This window comes from Anopheles coustani, chromosome 2 (genome assembly GCF_943734705.1).
Source record: "Anopheles coustani chromosome 2, idAnoCousDA_361_x.2, whole genome shotgun sequence".
Taxonomy (NCBI): Eukaryota; Metazoa; Arthropoda; class Insecta; order Diptera; family Culicidae; genus Anopheles; species Anopheles coustani.
In genome coordinates this window covers 11591074-11606332 of record NC_071289.1, presented here as the reverse complement: position 1 = coordinate 11606332, position 15259 = coordinate 11591074, and the positions used below count along the sequence as shown (strand labels likewise).

Here is a 15259-nt window from a genome sequence, read left to right as displayed (position 1 = left end):
AACGAGCAACACTTTTTCCCGCTAGATTAATGAAAAATGGCAACCCGTGGCTGCTCCATATTCAACGCACCCGTAATCACAACACTACTCTGGCACTCGGAAGCCGCACTCAACCCGAACCCAAACGTCACCGGGAAACCGTGACACAATCGCGAGCCGCTCCTAGAACGGGGACAATGTTCCGAGGCACTACTTCACTGCAATTTACCTAACCGCCGGGCCGGGAGGGATGATTTGGGGGAAACGGAACCCCGAAGGTGTTAACGCGCAATGCACAATTTTTGGCCAAGGCACTTACACACACACACACGCACGGAAAATGCACAAAGGCTCGCTGGAGCGAACACACCGCGGGAGACTTCGGGGCACAACAGGTCTGCTTTTGCCGCACGCTGAACGTGGAATGATCGCAGCTTCGCTTCGACGCTGGCTCGGTACCGGCGAAGCATTTTCCCTCCGGTGGTGGGCTTTTCCCTTCATGCTGCAGATCGAAGGGGGGGGGGGGGGACGGTGGAGGGACCTCCGGTTTCCATCCCCCGTACGCTATGCTGCGAGACGTGGGGAAGCATGATTTTACTTGGTCGAGCAGCTCGATGCTGGCGGTGGCGCGTGTTGTTTTTCCTCGTCCATTTATTCAAGCGGTGTTTTATTTTCTTCGATTTCCATGGGAGACAGGCGATGGGTTTTGCCTCGTTTGCTTTTCTCTCAACTGAACTGAATTCTAATTTGATAGCGCAAGTGCAAGGCGGGTAGTCTGGGATTACCAAATTAATGTTGGAACACCAGATGCACCAGTAAATAAATTGATCGATTCTTTTTCGGTGATGAAATATGTTGTTTGAAAGATATTTTATGGCAAATCGTAAAAATAAAGCTTATGTTCATTATTGTCATTATATTTTAATATTGCATAGTAAATTGAAGGTTCTGAGGCGGTGAACCAGTAGAATAATAAAAGTAAATCAGAATCACCAAAAATAGAACAATTGATAAAATTGAATGAAAGAAGAAACATTCTAGAAACAAAATGTATATGCACAAACATTCAAAAAGAATTAAAGAATGTGGATAAAAGTATGTCACAAGCTATTCGGAACTTGTCACGATACTCATATGGTATTGCACTAATAAAGTAATTGTTAAAAATTTGCCTTTGTCTATTTGTTATTTCTTAAAAGAAAGTCTTAGCGTTTGTTGAAATGTATCAAAAATTATTGTATTTTTTTAATTTTCTAAAAACGCTTAGCAGTCAAATTGTAAAGGAGTTCTTTACCAGAAGACCAATCATTCAAAATGAAGAAGTTATTTTAAAATCATTGTTTACTCCAGATTATTGTTATAGAGCAGATACAAAGCCGAAAATTAAAAAAAAAAGAAAGTAGGGGAAGCATGTTCTAAGTTTATCCATTTTAGAAAGTTCTTCACTTCATTTGAAACTGTTCTCCAAACAAAATTTTGTGAGACATGTTTTCCGAACATATTTGGCACGAAAAAAATGCAGTTATTTTCACAAGCTAATTAACTCCGAACAGCTCGCATTCCATTCTTCATACTTTACCCCATGTTCTTGGTCCATCTCCATTACCTATGTTCAATTCCATTGACTCCAAACGTTTGGCATGATGTGCATGATGTATGTTGTATTTGCAAAAAAACAAACTTTCCAACTCGATATCACGTAAGAGATCCCAACGAATGTGAAAGGTACCGATAGCAAATAGCAGTAATCGAAACTAGCTTCCCCCTCGGACAAGTTCTTCCATCCCTTCATGGTCAGCTGGTGATTCTGAAATCGACCGTGTAAGCTCCTTCACATCACAGCACTTGCGCCGTTTACCGTTCGTTTTTGGTTTATTTATGTTAGGGTAGTTTTTTTTTCGTTTGTTACTATCAACAAATTTAATTAAATATAATCGCACGATTCTTGGTTGGAAAGTAGGTGAGAATACAATGAAGCGTGGCAACGGAGATATAGGAAGCAAAAAAAACGACCAAACGCACATGTGCTCACGCTAGTCCGGTGCGCGCCACAGCCGAAGTAAAAGCCTTTTCCGCAATCTAGAACCGTACCGCCGACACGCGAAAGCTCACTCGGAACGCGACTTGGAGAAAAACCGATCGAATTAACGAACGAAACGCAAAAATTGAGGAGATAAACCAGATAGCCATTGGGCTGCAGTGGCCACGCAGGTGTACGGCGTTCACCCCGGCCACCACCAATTGCCAATTACCGAATGGAAGCGCAATTTCAGCACCAGCTTACAGATTCGGTACACTTACTGATTGATCCGCCCGGAACCGAGGCGATCGAATCGGATGTTTGTGGCGCAGAATCGGAAAAAGATCGATTCTCAAAAGGCCTCCCAAATCGATGGATCTGCAATCGACCGATCGATGCTGATGATGCTTTTGGGTCGGGAGTTTTTTTTTCTTCTTCTTTGAGGCTACGCACGGGAAATAGTTGTATGAACTATCAAAAATTAACCACACCAGAAGAGTGAGAGAAAATGGATCGCTAGAACGGATTACCGTTTGAAAATATCAGGTGCAATAATTGTGTAACAGTAAATGCAAACGAAATAATTTCGTCTACTACCTACAACCATCGTATACTTACTTTTTATGTTGAGTTCATTAAATTTGCCTTGAAGTACTAGAGAGAGGAATGAAAATTTGCATCAAAAGCAATTCTATATTCAAATTCTCACTTCCGGAATGTTTCTAAATCATAAGATTTATTTACGTGTGAAATCCTGATACTTTAACTCACTTCAGTTGATCCTTTTATTCTTTTCATCTATTCTAACTCACAGTTTCCCATTATGAGTGAATCTTCTCTAACTCCTTACTAATATTATATTCCTGATAACGAGGAGTAGGTTTTCGATTGATTCAGATTCCTTTAAATTTATCATATTTCACTTTTCCGGTTACTAAGCATAATTTTCTGCATACCATAGTGGAAACAGTGTGCACTCCTGCTTTCCCATGCTACACGGCTTGTTCAACATATCGGAACATAGTGGTAACATGTTCGTTTTGCAGTTAGCACCGCTACACGACGCGAACAACATTCTAGAACCGATTTTCCCAGAACGCGTTCTTCAAATAGGTTTTGCGCCAAAGCGCTGGCGCGCGCGGAAGTGATCCAGAAAATTTTTTAATTTTCCACCATCCATGTTCATTGAATGGTAAAACCACAACGAAAACACGTACCCGCCACCTGAGGTGCTGTGCCATCCCTCGCCACCCCACCACAGCAGCAATCGGATCGGAACCGACCGTTCTCCTTCCCCTCCCCTTCGGACAGGAAGCGGCGAGCATTCTCTTCTTGATCGAATTTAGATAAATTTTGAAGGAGCACGAGGAGTAGGCAACCGCTTAAGAACTGTACCGTGATGTACAGTTCGGTCGAGCATTCGGGCACCCAGTTAGGCAAGCGTGAAAGCAGAGGGTGGGAATGCGGTCTCTCGAAGGGCCGTGGTTTGTTTTTCGAGGAACGATTCAGTGCTCCCGATTGACAAGCCAAACGGAAACATGTACGACGGTTCTACCGGTGGTCTATTCAAACGAACATGGACCGGCCCAACGCCCGTCCGTTAGCTGCACTCAAAAAGGACCACCTGCTTACAGCGTCGGCCACTTTCGGTCTTGGTTGAGTCCACCGGAGTCGGGCCAACCAGCAAGCGGCAATGAAGAGGATAAATGCCAGTCATTTTAGCCGTTAGATAATTTAGTAATTAAAGCGGATTTTTAAAAACCCTTTCAATTTGTTTATATGAAAGCCGCCATTAATGATCTATTCTAGGCTTTTTTTATATTTTTCATAAAATTGTGCTATAGCAATAATTATGCTCAAAATAATTTGTTGTAACGAAAAATCGATTAGCATCGCTTTCAAAACATACAAACATCAGAAGCACTGGAACTAAATTCCCATCCCAACTGGCTTTGATATAATCAGGTCAACCAAACTGACGGCCGAAATTCTCGCCAAATTATGCTAACGCACCGCAGAAACCAGATTTCGCGTAATCCCGTACACTCTCCTTGCTCTTCCCCTTTGGCACCCATTTCTATACTCATGCAGCCATATATTTCATCATGCCGAACTCGTATGCCTCCACCAAAAACCGTTTAATCTACGTTTACACCCGGCGCTAACCAACTGCACCAAAGCGATGCGAAACGCGTTAATCGTTCACACCTTCGTGCTGTTCGGGATGGGATGGGAAAACGATGTACACAACCCCCCGGGTGCGCGTGTGGAATTTTCTGTGACCAGAACGAGTGGGAGGGGAAATATGAGAATATGCGCCCATCGATGGAAGGGCACGCAAATGCCCAACCACGAGCGGAGATCAAGATCAATCGGGTGAAATAATCCAAATCATGCCGGAACCGTCGTTCCGCCCATCGTTAATGAGGGCGTTAATTTATGCTATTTTCCACGCTTCATCGGTTGGTTTTTTTCTTCTTATTTTTTTCGCCCCATCCCGAAATGCAGCCGTCTTTTTTAAACCGCAGTGATACGCTCCAAATCAGACCATGTTTGGGGGGTTTCCTGTTTGCCACAGCCAGACGGGGTTATAGAAATCATCGTGAGTGAGGGAATTGGTGCAACAGAAGAATTCAACGCAAAAACAAGGGGAAAAGACTCCTCCATCGTCTAAAAGGGCAATCGTCTTATTTATTAAGCAATCGTTCATTCATTTATCGTAAAGAATACAATTTTTCGAGCTTTCTTAATTGACTAATCCAACTAAAGACTATGAATTTTAGAACGATGTTTAGATGGCTAATTTATTTTCCAAAAACAAAAGTTCCGTCACTGTCACAATCAAATGGATCCGTGAATTAATTCACTGTTCACACTCAGTGCTAGTTATTCTTTTCTCCATAGTTTGGTATACGTCTTATTTACATGCTCATACCAATCGCTCCGTTTGTGTGGTTCAAAAGCAGTTTTGCATCTGCAGCATGTTAAAGTTACAGTAAAATCCAAAGTCGAGAATATTGAAATTTTAAAAGATACTTGAAAAAGTGGTACGCCGGCATAAATTTTATAGTCGATTCTTTTTTCAGCTAATCTGAGACATGTTTTTTTTTTTATATGATCGACCTCTAAGGCGACCTCTCTGACCCTTTGTCCCCATCCCGCATGTGCACCAATAAGGTAGAGCTAGGATGGGAGGGTTATCTGAGACATGTTTAAGAGCACTTTTGTGTTAGGTTCCACCGTTTAGATGTTTTAATGCCAGAAATTATTTTCTTTACAAATTCTTTACCTAGTAGCATAATAGGATAGGGATGATGCAAATGATACTGAACACACACACCTTTTATGTAACGTCTAATGCATTGTGCAATTAATTAATGTTAAATTACGACAGCGTTTGCAATGTTGTCTACCGAAAACACACTCCAGTGAAGCTTATAAATTATGTTGTGTGCAATTTGTGGCGGTGTTTCGATGTTGAACATGATGGACGGGGACGCCGTTAGCATGCCTGCTGTGCGATGGCTTTCGACTGGGGCTTCTGAATTGGCAGGAACAGCTTGAACTCGGCCGGCAGTTCATCCTCCGAGTACAGCCGGTCGGAGAAGTACACGCGCCTTATTCGACAATTGGCGTGAATCTGCACGCGCAACGTTTCCACGTAGTTGGTACCGTACGCTCGGCGTGTGAAATCGGACAGATTGAACTGAATCTGGTTCCAGCCCTCGTCTAGCCGCATCGGCATTGTGCAGATGAATGGTTTCACACGCGTGGTCGATTGGTAGTTGCTGGCACGAAACCGCCGGCGTACATTTTTGTCGTCCAGGACCTGTTGATAAGGGAAGCCAAAATGAGAGGTGAAAAACACCATTAAACAAACTTTTACACTAAGCGTAGAAGAAACATTAACCCCAATAATGAATGGGAGGCAGTTTGTTTACACGGTAAGCTTAGTTAGGGAAGAGAACCGAAAGCGAACTTATTTAATTTCATTAGTGAAAGTTGAAACCATTCGAAAGAAAACAAATTGTGTTCCCACAAAAAAAAAACACAATCTGCCACCGCAAAGGCAGTGACCTACCGGGAACGTAGCAGGAGCATTAAACCCCCGCGCCACCCAAAACCTGCCAATAGACCAGGACAGACAGAACGAGGGCATCATGGATTTAAAATGATCGGGAACAGTTTAGTTTCGTTGGGGGAATATTGATTTTCTATTTTTCGAAAAAAGGAATGTTTCTTTTTAAATGTCTGGAAAGTTGAATTTAAAGGTGTTTTTTTCTTCATTTTTTGGTCACATTGAACCCTTGCTAGACCATAGTTGTGCACACACATTTCGTGCGCATATGATTGCTTTGTTTTGACAACGGTCCATGACACTCCTCCCCTTCCGCCAAACGATTCTTCTGTTTATGTTGTTATGTTAAAATCATTGAACTTTTCGCACGAAGGTACAATGGGATGCTAATATCCGTAGCAAGTAAAACATTCCACCGAATTCCGTGCCGTTGAATCTCCCAACGGCTTGCATTTGCAAATAAAAACAAAACACCGGCAACACGCCGCATTTGGCCATCGCTGGGCGAAGCCGGTTTCTACTCACCTGTACTTCGAATGTGAAGTATTTCTTCAGGTTCTTAATGATCATCACCAGGAACGGCAGTTTGATACCGAGCGTCTTTTTCGGGTCTGCCGGGCAGGTGATGTACGTTGTGCTCACGTTTGTACCGATAATTTCCAGCACCAACGACTGAATGTCCTGATCCGTGATGCGCTTGATGTGCCCATTGCGGACTTTTTTGTCCCAAATTTGCAGTGGCTTGCTGCCGATACTGTACAGTATCGACAGGAACCCAGATTGAAACGTGTTTTTAAACATTTTAGGCACACACTACCGACCGGGGTTTTGCAAGAAGGTTTGTTTTAATTAGGGACGACGCGAAAAATATTGCACTCGACGGCTGGGACTTGAATCGACTGACATGACAGTTATCTTTGCACAAGATTGTTTGCCAGGTAGGGTTAAGTTGAACTGTTTGACACATAAACATAGCGCCATTTTGGAAAGCGTGATACCAAAATTCATTTTGAATCATCCGTTGATACACTTTTAATCCAATTTGGGAACAGTTAATTAATTAAATCATGATATATTGAAAAAAGAATCAAATGAATAAAGTAGAAAACCATTCAACATTTTTAATCAAAAGCTTAAAACAGTTCTTATTCAATTTGTTTTCTACAATGCTAATCAGTTACTGTAAGTACTTCACAACCATCGGTTGTTATTAGAACTGTATGCTCAAACTGGGCGCTACGTGCATTATCCACCGACACGGCCGTCCATGCGTCGTCGAGAATTTCCGCCTCAGAATCACCCAACGTTAGAACTGGTTCGATGGTAAAGGTCATTCCTGGCAGCATTACACCAGGAAAATCATTGTCTGAAAGAAACAAAAAGTCAATCAGTAAACATGCAATTTTACTTTGTATTGCTACAACCTTACCAAAATGAAATATGTTCGGTGGTCCATGAAAGTAGCTTCCAATACCGTGTCCAAGAAAGGCAGGCATAACATTCAACTTTTTTCTTTTGGCATATTTCTCGATCGACTTGCCGATCACACAGAGTGGTTGACCAGGTCCACAACATAGTATTGCCTCAGCGAGGCATAGCTCGGTGTTTTCTACCAAATATTTTCCCCGATCATCCACATTTCCAATTAGTACTGTCTTGGAACAATCACCGTGGAACCCATTGTAAAACACCGTGATATCTATATTGATAATGTCTCCATCGAGCAATTTTCTGTCGTCCGGTATTCCGTGGCAAGCTACATTGTTGACCGACGTGCAGACCGACTTTGGGAATCCCAAATACCGCAAAGGGGATGGATAGGCGTTTGCTTTTATCGTTTCTTCGTGAACGAAATCATCTACTGCATCCGTCGTAATGCCTACCTGTAACAAACGTTATCGCTTATCATTAAGACGAAATGAATCGACGTCTTACAAACAACCTTCGCAAACCGACACGCGCGGTCTAGAATAGTGGCGGCTAATCTGCAGCTATCTCTCATGCCGGCTATCTGTTGGTTGGATTTGATTTCCGGTTTTCCCTCGCCATCACTCGGAGAATTACGGACGAAATAGTAGGGTGGTTTTGGAATATGTTCTGGGACACGCCTTTCGGGTGATACATTTCCAAGCTCGGTGATGAGGTTGCACTTTCCAAAATCATACCTGAAAGAGCACTGTGGGTTAAATGGTACGCTAATACGCCTTTCTTCGCATCCATTACCTTTTCGTCCTACTAAAAAACGTCCTGCGAAATGAGCTGTTCCAAGCTACCCCATTTCTCAACACATTAATGCTTTGGTACATTGCAATTTCACGGTAAACTATAATGATAGTCTGAAGCGAATTATTCCCATCGACAAGAACGTTGAATATATTTATTATCGTATGATTGTAGAGAAACAGAATCAAAACATTGACATAACTATTTGTTTACGTTTTCAATTGAAGCCAAGGTATATTCAAACTATTTTATATGTACCTTATGCAAAATCAAGATTGCTAGTGTAATGTATTCCCATCACATCTCTGTTTTAAGAACCTTTGCTATAATATTTTGAAATATACTAGACTGACCGTTAATGTAATTAGTAACCGAACATGTTTTAAAATATGCAATTATCCATCAAAATAGAATTTAGTCAAAAAACATAAGTTTTATCAACATTATGGTGATGTTAAGTAAATAAAACAAGCAACAAACGAATCAAGAAACTCATGGTGCCATTGAATATTCCCACATGAACTAGTTGTTTGGATTTGTAATTCATATCTTTATATGTACTTTTTTACTGCCACCAAATGGTTTCACACATTATTTCTAAGGTTTTTCAAATGTCCAATCGTTCTGTGCATACATTTTCGTTATAAAGTATTTCAACATACTTAATGAAATTCGGTAATATTTACGTCCTTTATCAAATAGACAACAAAAAACAAAGATTAACAAGACGACAGGCAGCCCCAAGTTTAAACCATACATTTTATTATTATGTTTTACTTACTTTAGAGTTTTTATTGCGGTTGATTATTAGAAGTATATTATTGCTATCACTAACCATTATAGGTTTCGATGAATAGCAGTCCCTTTGGGAACTCCACTCTTCGTCACGTCCGGGACTTGTCGGTCGGCTTTAAGCTGCGTTTTTACGACCGATCGCATACAGTGGCACTTGCACTCAGCATCACGCGATGATCTTTGAAAAACATTTAAGACGACTCACATGGTGGCAGAATTGGACCAACGGAGGCCTCTCTTTCGGGATGTTTTGCTGCCTCAATACTTGGTCCGGTCCCAGGCTAACCTAGGACTGGACAGCCGATCAACGCACAAACCCCGCGAACTAATTATAAGCCATGCGCTTGTTCAGCTTCTCCGCACTCTGCTCATCAACGGGTTATTGCATTTTTTAATGAGGGAATACACTGCCAAACGGGTTGATGGTGGACAGGGAGGGTGAGAAGACATCATCGACGCATCCTCATTGACTGTGGACAGCAGGGTGAGTGTGGGATCAATTGTGGAGGAAAGGTCTTGCAGCAAGTGCGTTCGCAGGTCAACAAGGCTATTACCATATTGGCGATGGCGGATTGGAAAGTGATTTGATTGGTCACTGACTGCCAGCGTTGCGGGGGACTAGGACGTTGGCACAATATGCACCATTTTATGGCACGACTTCGCAGTCAAATAATTTACTTAACGTTTCTATTAGCGTATGTCTGTTTGAATTAGCCATCCGATGGAGTTTGTGGCACGGCAACCATTTAACAGGCTATTTTTGGTTCCGTGACAAACACTCCCAGGCTTCGTAATGACTTACTCTACCTGGCAAGCGGTTCCACGGTACCTTGCAAGCGGTAGCAAACGGATTTGCCACGGTTTCCATTCGTCCCCTTTCTGTCGATATAAATACCAGCTGTTTTGTCGAAGATAAGCCCCTAACACCCTAGCCGCAATCCGTTGAAGTGGCCATGCAATGATGACCACTGACCGAAACCGTTAGCCGGGGCATTTTATTGTTTCCAGAATATATCTAGAAAAAAAAGAAAACAGCCACGAACGCACGGTTGCATTGAGGGGGATAAAGTCGAAGGAACTGCACTTGTTTTCGTTGTTGCATCTTGCATATCCACTGTAGGGAGTCGGTCTGACGCGTACTGGGTAAACTTTTACGACACGCGGTTGAACTAGTTTTCCACCGGGCGTGCAGAGGGACAGAAACCAGTTGCGTGCACTCGATTACACGCCAGGTTCGTAAGTTTAGTGTGCGTTTTGCATTAAAACATTCCGGAGCCGTACTGCTACTGCACTACGTCGAACGTCGGAAGCAGAACCAACCCCTATTTAGCGACGAACAAGTGCCTAATTTGTACATATTGCACAGCTTTTTCTATCAGAAGAATAATCGTAGAGCAGATCATTCCGACTAAAGAAGAAAGATGAAAATAATCATTCACCCATGTCAGTCTTCCCCCAAATTTTCTTCATTACCTCCGAGAATTGTGAATGGTGTTGCAACTCCAGCCATCACCACCGGCTGCATCAGTGGACCATTCTGACATTCAGGCATTTCGTTACGATACATTCCTAAAAGTCGTCGAATCAGACCCATCTCGTTCGCTCTTGTCAATCTTAAAGACACATTAAAGAGAGTTTTCATCCGTCGTTAGAAGTAAGAATCGATCGAAAAATCGTTTATCGAGCCGCCAAAAGGAGTGAAAAGTTCTCACGTTATTCTGAACTGCTCGGCGTACATGCTTCCCTTCGGTAATACGAAACTCATCATCCTTAGCTTGGTGTACAATCCTTGCATCTGATGGTCCACCCGCCGATACGGTGTTGTTGGTTTTGGTTGCATATCATCAGCGTCCAAAAGTCGAAAGGATGGTTGGAAAATTAACAAAGATAAAGAAAAAAACATTGAACAACAAACTTAACACGACCTCGATCAGTGGAAAGGTGATCGCTTGATCGATCCTTGAAATACGATACTCTGCTATGAGACTCGAAAAACAAAAATGTACCGTGCGCAGTTCGCAAATTTCGTCCGCATCCAGCTGCTCCGCAAGCTCCCGGAAGGCTTCGGTTGGTTCGCAGTGGAAAGCGAAACCACCCTGCTTCAGCAATCGAACAGCTGTGGCCACATCCGCGTAGACCGGAACGGAGGTCGTGCCTTCGCTGATTGTGGATGCCTGAAACCGAAAGGGTGTGTGCTTTAAAAGGTGTACTTAAAGGTGATCAATATCTTTTACCTTTTTGTAGTAAAGTTTGTGAATTGAAGATAGCGCCAATTTATCCTAAGAAATTGATATGAAAAATATGTTTGTTTTAAAATTATTCACCTTCTCTGACAATTTAAACTTTTACCTCTAACAGATTTCGATTGTACGAATCGTTGTTAAATACCACCTTTAGTGGACATTCTGCCAGCTCCTCGATCGTTCTCGGACCCGGATTGATGCCACTCAGCAGCTCCCCAACGATCGAGGCCGAATAGTAGTTGTACAGCAGGAAGGTCATTACCATAACTGCGTACAGTGCAATGCGTACCGGAACCCGGGAGGAACTTTCTGTTGTCCCCTGCTGTGCGATCAATCCGATCATGTCGATCAGGAAGTGGTTGTGCGATGAGGGTGAATAGTTGTTTTCACAACCCCCCATTAGTTGTGATGCTGCCAGCGATAAGCAAATAACAACAATTACCGCGAACCAAACGGGTACAGTAAATGGTGATAAAGAGGTGATTCCTCGCGAGACGCCATTAACCTCCGGGGTCAAGCGATAGATGAATCCCAATCTGCAAATTAGAAATTGAACTCGCTTGAACTCATTTAGAAAGACCTTTTTTCTATACTGACTTATAACTCCAACTTTGATGCACGATTTGTATATTGACGGGCTTTTTTCGTAGACTCTGCAACACACCTGAGCCAACAACATCGAAAAGCGTTATGTTGTCTAGAAATTGTTCATCCATATGCTCATAATTGATTCTAAAACGAACATATGAGTACAAAAATGACTATCTGTGGCTAAATTCGTATGTTTTTTATGCAATTCTCACGAGAAATTGTGTACATGTTGCAGAAATTCCATCAGGGCTAGGTGGTATTTAAAGTGGGAAGTTTGGTTTAAATTGACCTGAAGGAAATAAAATGTTTGACATCTGTAAGCTAGTATAAATGATAATAAAGTTCAACTTCATTTCTGTTCCATTTACCTCTAGCACACCTTGTAGCAAAACATGATTGAAATTTCTACGTATTTCATTTCTGTTGTATCCTGGTATGATACGCAAACCAGTATTATTTTGCCAACTGCCCAGCAAGTTCATTCGAACGGAACCGCAACTGTTTTTGTTTGTTGTATATACGTCTATCAGCTGATAAAATGAGTCATCGTTGTTTTTTTCTCGAGCCCAAGTAACGTCCGAATCCAAACGCAAACCACATCCTTTCCCGATTGTGCCTACAACATCCACCGATCTATCATGACTTGCTACTAACAACCATGTATAGGAGCTGTTGAAGGTTGTTTCTGCCTACGAAAAGGAACAATTGCATAAAATCGAAGTATTTTTCTACGCGTACTTTTCTAGCTGACCATCACGATGTTTCGTTGAAACGCAGGACAACTCATATCTGCCACTATTGCAGAACGTGGCGATATAACAGAAAACGGTATGCCAAACGTTGAATCACTTTCCATGTAGTACACTTGAATGAAAATTCCTTCTGTTATCAACTCTTGGGCTGCAGAAAAAAGCACTGAAAGGGAGTAAAGAAAAAATTAAATTAAAGTGTTTCTTTTTTTAAGAAATAGTCTAACACCAGTACCCTCATCACAATATAAAATTGAAACTCGTCTGCTGTGTTTGTAGGATATAAAATCTTTGATAAACTCCTCTTTCCACCCACTTGCTAGAAATGGAAAGAAGCATAACATCGAAACTAACGAAAACATCCTATACATGACTCAAGTTTTACTTCCTTTTCCTCTGAGAGGCACCAACAAAATGGGGTTTAGCTGAAAGCTTTACCAAGTCTTCATTCTCCTTTTCCTTGTAAATAATTCATAAACTAGCAAACGAATTGTGGACAGTGATTGTGGTAGTTATGGTATCATTACGTTAAGTTATTAAAGATATCAATTTAATTATATTTCGAAATTATTGCTGCACATTTTACACAAGAGCCATTTTTAAATTCAATCAAATTTTCGCTTTCCACATTTTGCTAGTTCTGACATGTTTCTTTCTCCATCAACACACTTTGCAACTTTGTCATATGATAGCTTGAACAATATTTGAAACAAACTAAGTGTAGATTAAAGCATAATCAATGTCGATTTTGAATTGAAATGAAAAGGATCTACGCTATTTTAAGATTGAGCTGGTGATAACATTAACAGCGTTATCGCTTGGCACACATTCGCTTGAGAACTTGCGTGTCGCTTTGAGACAAATAAATTTACTCGAACCTCAGTCGTCATTCATCATCCGAGCGCTAGACCAAGGGAGATTTTAAAATCATGAATAGGGACGGGTGTCTTTTAGTAGTGTGTTTGAGTATAGTTTTGTCTGCTCAGCTTACAAAGGCTAGTGGAGATTTCGATATGGATATTCTAACGGCTAAGGTAGATTTGCTGCAGGATAAGCTGCAAGAGCTGAAGCAAACTATGAAGACAACCATAGAGAGTTCGCTGAAGGTAATAGATTCTAATTCTCAAAACATGCTTAGTACAATAATGAAAAAGCATAATAGATGTGTGTATAAATCATTATTTGATTATGATAATTCGATTGATTGCAGGAAAACAACCAAGCCTCAAACGAAAGGCATGTCAACCTTCAGAACCAGCTAGCTAAGCTTGAGAAGGACGTGACGGAACTAGGCGAGAAATTACACTCCAAGTTAGAAACGGCAATGCATGGAATGGAACAGTCTTTAAAGAAAGTAAGGAAGGTGGATCATAGATGTTTCGAAGCGTGTGTAGGAAAATTCGTTGAATTTTGTATTATGTGTCTTCTTTGCAGCAAGTGGTGCAGAGTGTGAAAACAAGTGAAGACGTAACGCAGGCCATATTGGTGGATCTTGAAAGTCAATTTAATTCCAAGATTGAAAATTTAAAACACCAGATCGATCAAAATAAAACATACCAGGAAACGTCGCAAGTTAAGTTCGAGAAACTAGGGGAATTCCAGAAATTTCGCTCAGTGAGTTCGTGTCGGCAAGCTCTCAATGTGTCAGGGAAATACATGATCAAAATTGGAGCAAAATCAATCCCATTCGTGGTCTATTGCGAACACGATGAGTTCGATGGAGGCTGGACAGTAATCCAGCACAGGTTTGACGGTTCTGTCGATTTTTACCGCGATTGGGATGCATACCGTAACGGTTTCGGAAGTTTGGATGGCGAATTCTGGGTCGGGCTGGAATACGTGCATCAAATGACGAAAAATCGACCCCACGAACTGTTGGTGGAAATCAAAGATTTTCATGGAAATTACGGTTACGCTAAGTATGGAGAGTTTGAGATAGGGAACGAAACGGAGTTGTATGTGTTGAAGAAGTTAGGAACATACTCAGGGACAGCAGGAGATGCGCTGCAAGCCAACAAAGATCATAAGTTTAGTACATTCGATCGTGACAACGATCTAGATATTGGTAATTGTGCTAAGGGTATGCATGGGGCTTGGTGGTACGAATTGTGTACCGTTTCCAATTTAAACGGGCGTTATGAAAACACAACAAGTGATATTAGTGCCATGTCGTGGGCCTATTTTAAAATGGACTGGCGCGGTCTGTCTTATTCGCGAATGATGATTCGCGAAATTATGAAACACGATTCGTAACAAACATGGCAATGTGTAGCAATAAGTGTAAAAAATCAATTTTTTAATTAAAAGGTTAGTTTTTCATTAAGTGTGATTGTTTTTTAACTTAGTTTTTCGCTCAGCGCGCTTCAATTATAAAATATCAACTTTTCAAATTAAAGTTCCGAATTTAGACGTTATCATCTTGCCGCTGCTCATCATCAAACGCCAGTTTTGTGTCGTCTTCAGGCGTCCAGCCTTTACCATAACTCTTCCGCATTCTGCGTGCTCCGGGGAAGGCTATCCCCTGTTTTTCCACCAGGTAAATTAACCCCGATAGTACGATGCCTGCTGCAAAAACAGGTCA

The 15259-nt window shown here is 41.6% G+C and overlaps 4 protein-coding genes across 4 annotated transcripts; 1 reads left to right on the top strand and 3 right to left on the bottom strand.

Annotated features, from left to right (window-relative positions):
* Positions 1-4665: 4665 nt before the first annotated feature.
* Positions 4666-6961, bottom strand: LOC131262361 (cilia- and flagella-associated protein 20). Its single transcript, XM_058264352.1, has 2 exons — positions 6603-6961; positions 4666-5828 (listed from the first exon to the last, which is right to left on the bottom strand). Exons 1-2 carry the CDS (start codon positions 6876-6878, stop codon positions 5502-5504), a joined length of 603 nt encoding a protein of 200 aa, XP_058120335.1. The 5' UTR covers positions 6879-6961; the 3' UTR covers positions 4666-5501.
* Positions 6962-7174: 213 nt separating this feature from the next.
* Positions 7175-8450, bottom strand: LOC131263772 (methionine aminopeptidase 1D, mitochondrial). The gene is made up of 4 exons (XM_058266027.1): positions 8301-8450; positions 8020-8242; positions 7507-7960; positions 7175-7443 (listed from the first exon to the last, which is right to left on the bottom strand). The coding sequence occupies exons 1-4, from the start codon at positions 8381-8383 to the stop codon at positions 7247-7249; spliced, it is 957 nt and encodes a 318-aa protein (XP_058122010.1). The 5' UTR covers positions 8384-8450; the 3' UTR covers positions 7175-7246.
* A 2089-nt stretch (positions 8451-10539) lies between these two features.
* LOC131262284 (ionotropic receptor 75a-like) lies at positions 10540-13040 on the bottom strand. Its single transcript, XM_058264253.1, has 6 exons — positions 12914-13040; positions 11936-12002; positions 11445-11874; positions 11102-11269; positions 10808-10890; positions 10540-10708 (listed from the first exon to the last, which is right to left on the bottom strand). Exons 1-6 carry the CDS (start codon positions 13038-13040, stop codon positions 10540-10542), a joined length of 1044 nt encoding a protein of 347 aa, XP_058120236.1.
* A 651-nt stretch (positions 13041-13691) lies between these two features.
* Positions 13692-14931, top strand: LOC131262282 (microfibril-associated glycoprotein 4-like). The gene is made up of 3 exons (XM_058264251.1): positions 13692-13784; positions 13889-14032; positions 14113-14931. Exons 1-3 carry the CDS (start codon positions 13692-13694, stop codon positions 14929-14931), a joined length of 1056 nt encoding a protein of 351 aa, XP_058120234.1.
* The last annotated feature ends 328 nt before the right edge of the window (positions 14932-15259 follow it).

Bases quoted from the DNA above. Each gene is read 5' to 3' on its own strand.
- LOC131262284 (XM_058264253.1), bottom strand. From the start codon at position 13,040: ATGTTTTCGTTAGTTTCGATGTTATGCTTCTTTCCATTTCTAGCAAGT. The intron at 12,003-12,913 runs GTACTGGTGTTA...TTGTTGGCTCAG, and splicing joins AATTTTATATTGTGATGAGG to GTGTGTTGCAGAGTCTACGA. The intron at 11,875-11,935 runs GTCAGTATAGAA...TCTAATTTGCAG, and splicing joins CATCAAAGTTGGAGTTATAA to ATTGGGATTCATCTATCGCT.
- LOC131262361 (XM_058264352.1), bottom strand. From the start codon at position 6,878: ATGTTTAAAAACACGTTTCAATCTGGGTTCCTGTCGATACTGTACAGT. The intron at 5,829-6,602 runs GTGAGTAGAAAC...CCTTATCAACAG, and splicing joins ACTTCACATTCGAAGTACAG to GTCCTGGACGACAAAAATGT.
- LOC131263772 (XM_058266027.1), bottom strand. From the start codon at position 8,383: ATGTACCAAAGCATTAATGTGTTGAGAAATGGGGTAGCTTGGAACAGC. The intron at 7,961-8,019 runs GTTGTTTGTAAG...CGTTTGTTACAG, and splicing joins GCGCGTGTCGGTTTGCGAAG to GTAGGCATTACGACGGATGC. The intron at 7,444-7,506 runs GTAAGGTTGTAG...TGTTTCTTTCAG, and splicing joins ACCGAACATATTTCATTTTG to ACAATGATTTTCCTGGTGTA.
- LOC131262282 (XM_058264251.1), top strand. From the start codon at position 13,692: ATGGATATTCTAACGGCTAAGGTAGATTTGCTGCAGGATAAGCTGCAA. The intron at 13,785-13,888 runs GTAATAGATTCT...GATTGATTGCAG, and splicing joins CCATAGAGAGTTCGCTGAAG to GAAAACAACCAAGCCTCAAA. The intron at 14,033-14,112 runs GTAAGGAAGGTG...TCTTCTTTGCAG, and splicing joins TGGAACAGTCTTTAAAGAAA to CAAGTGGTGCAGAGTGTGAA.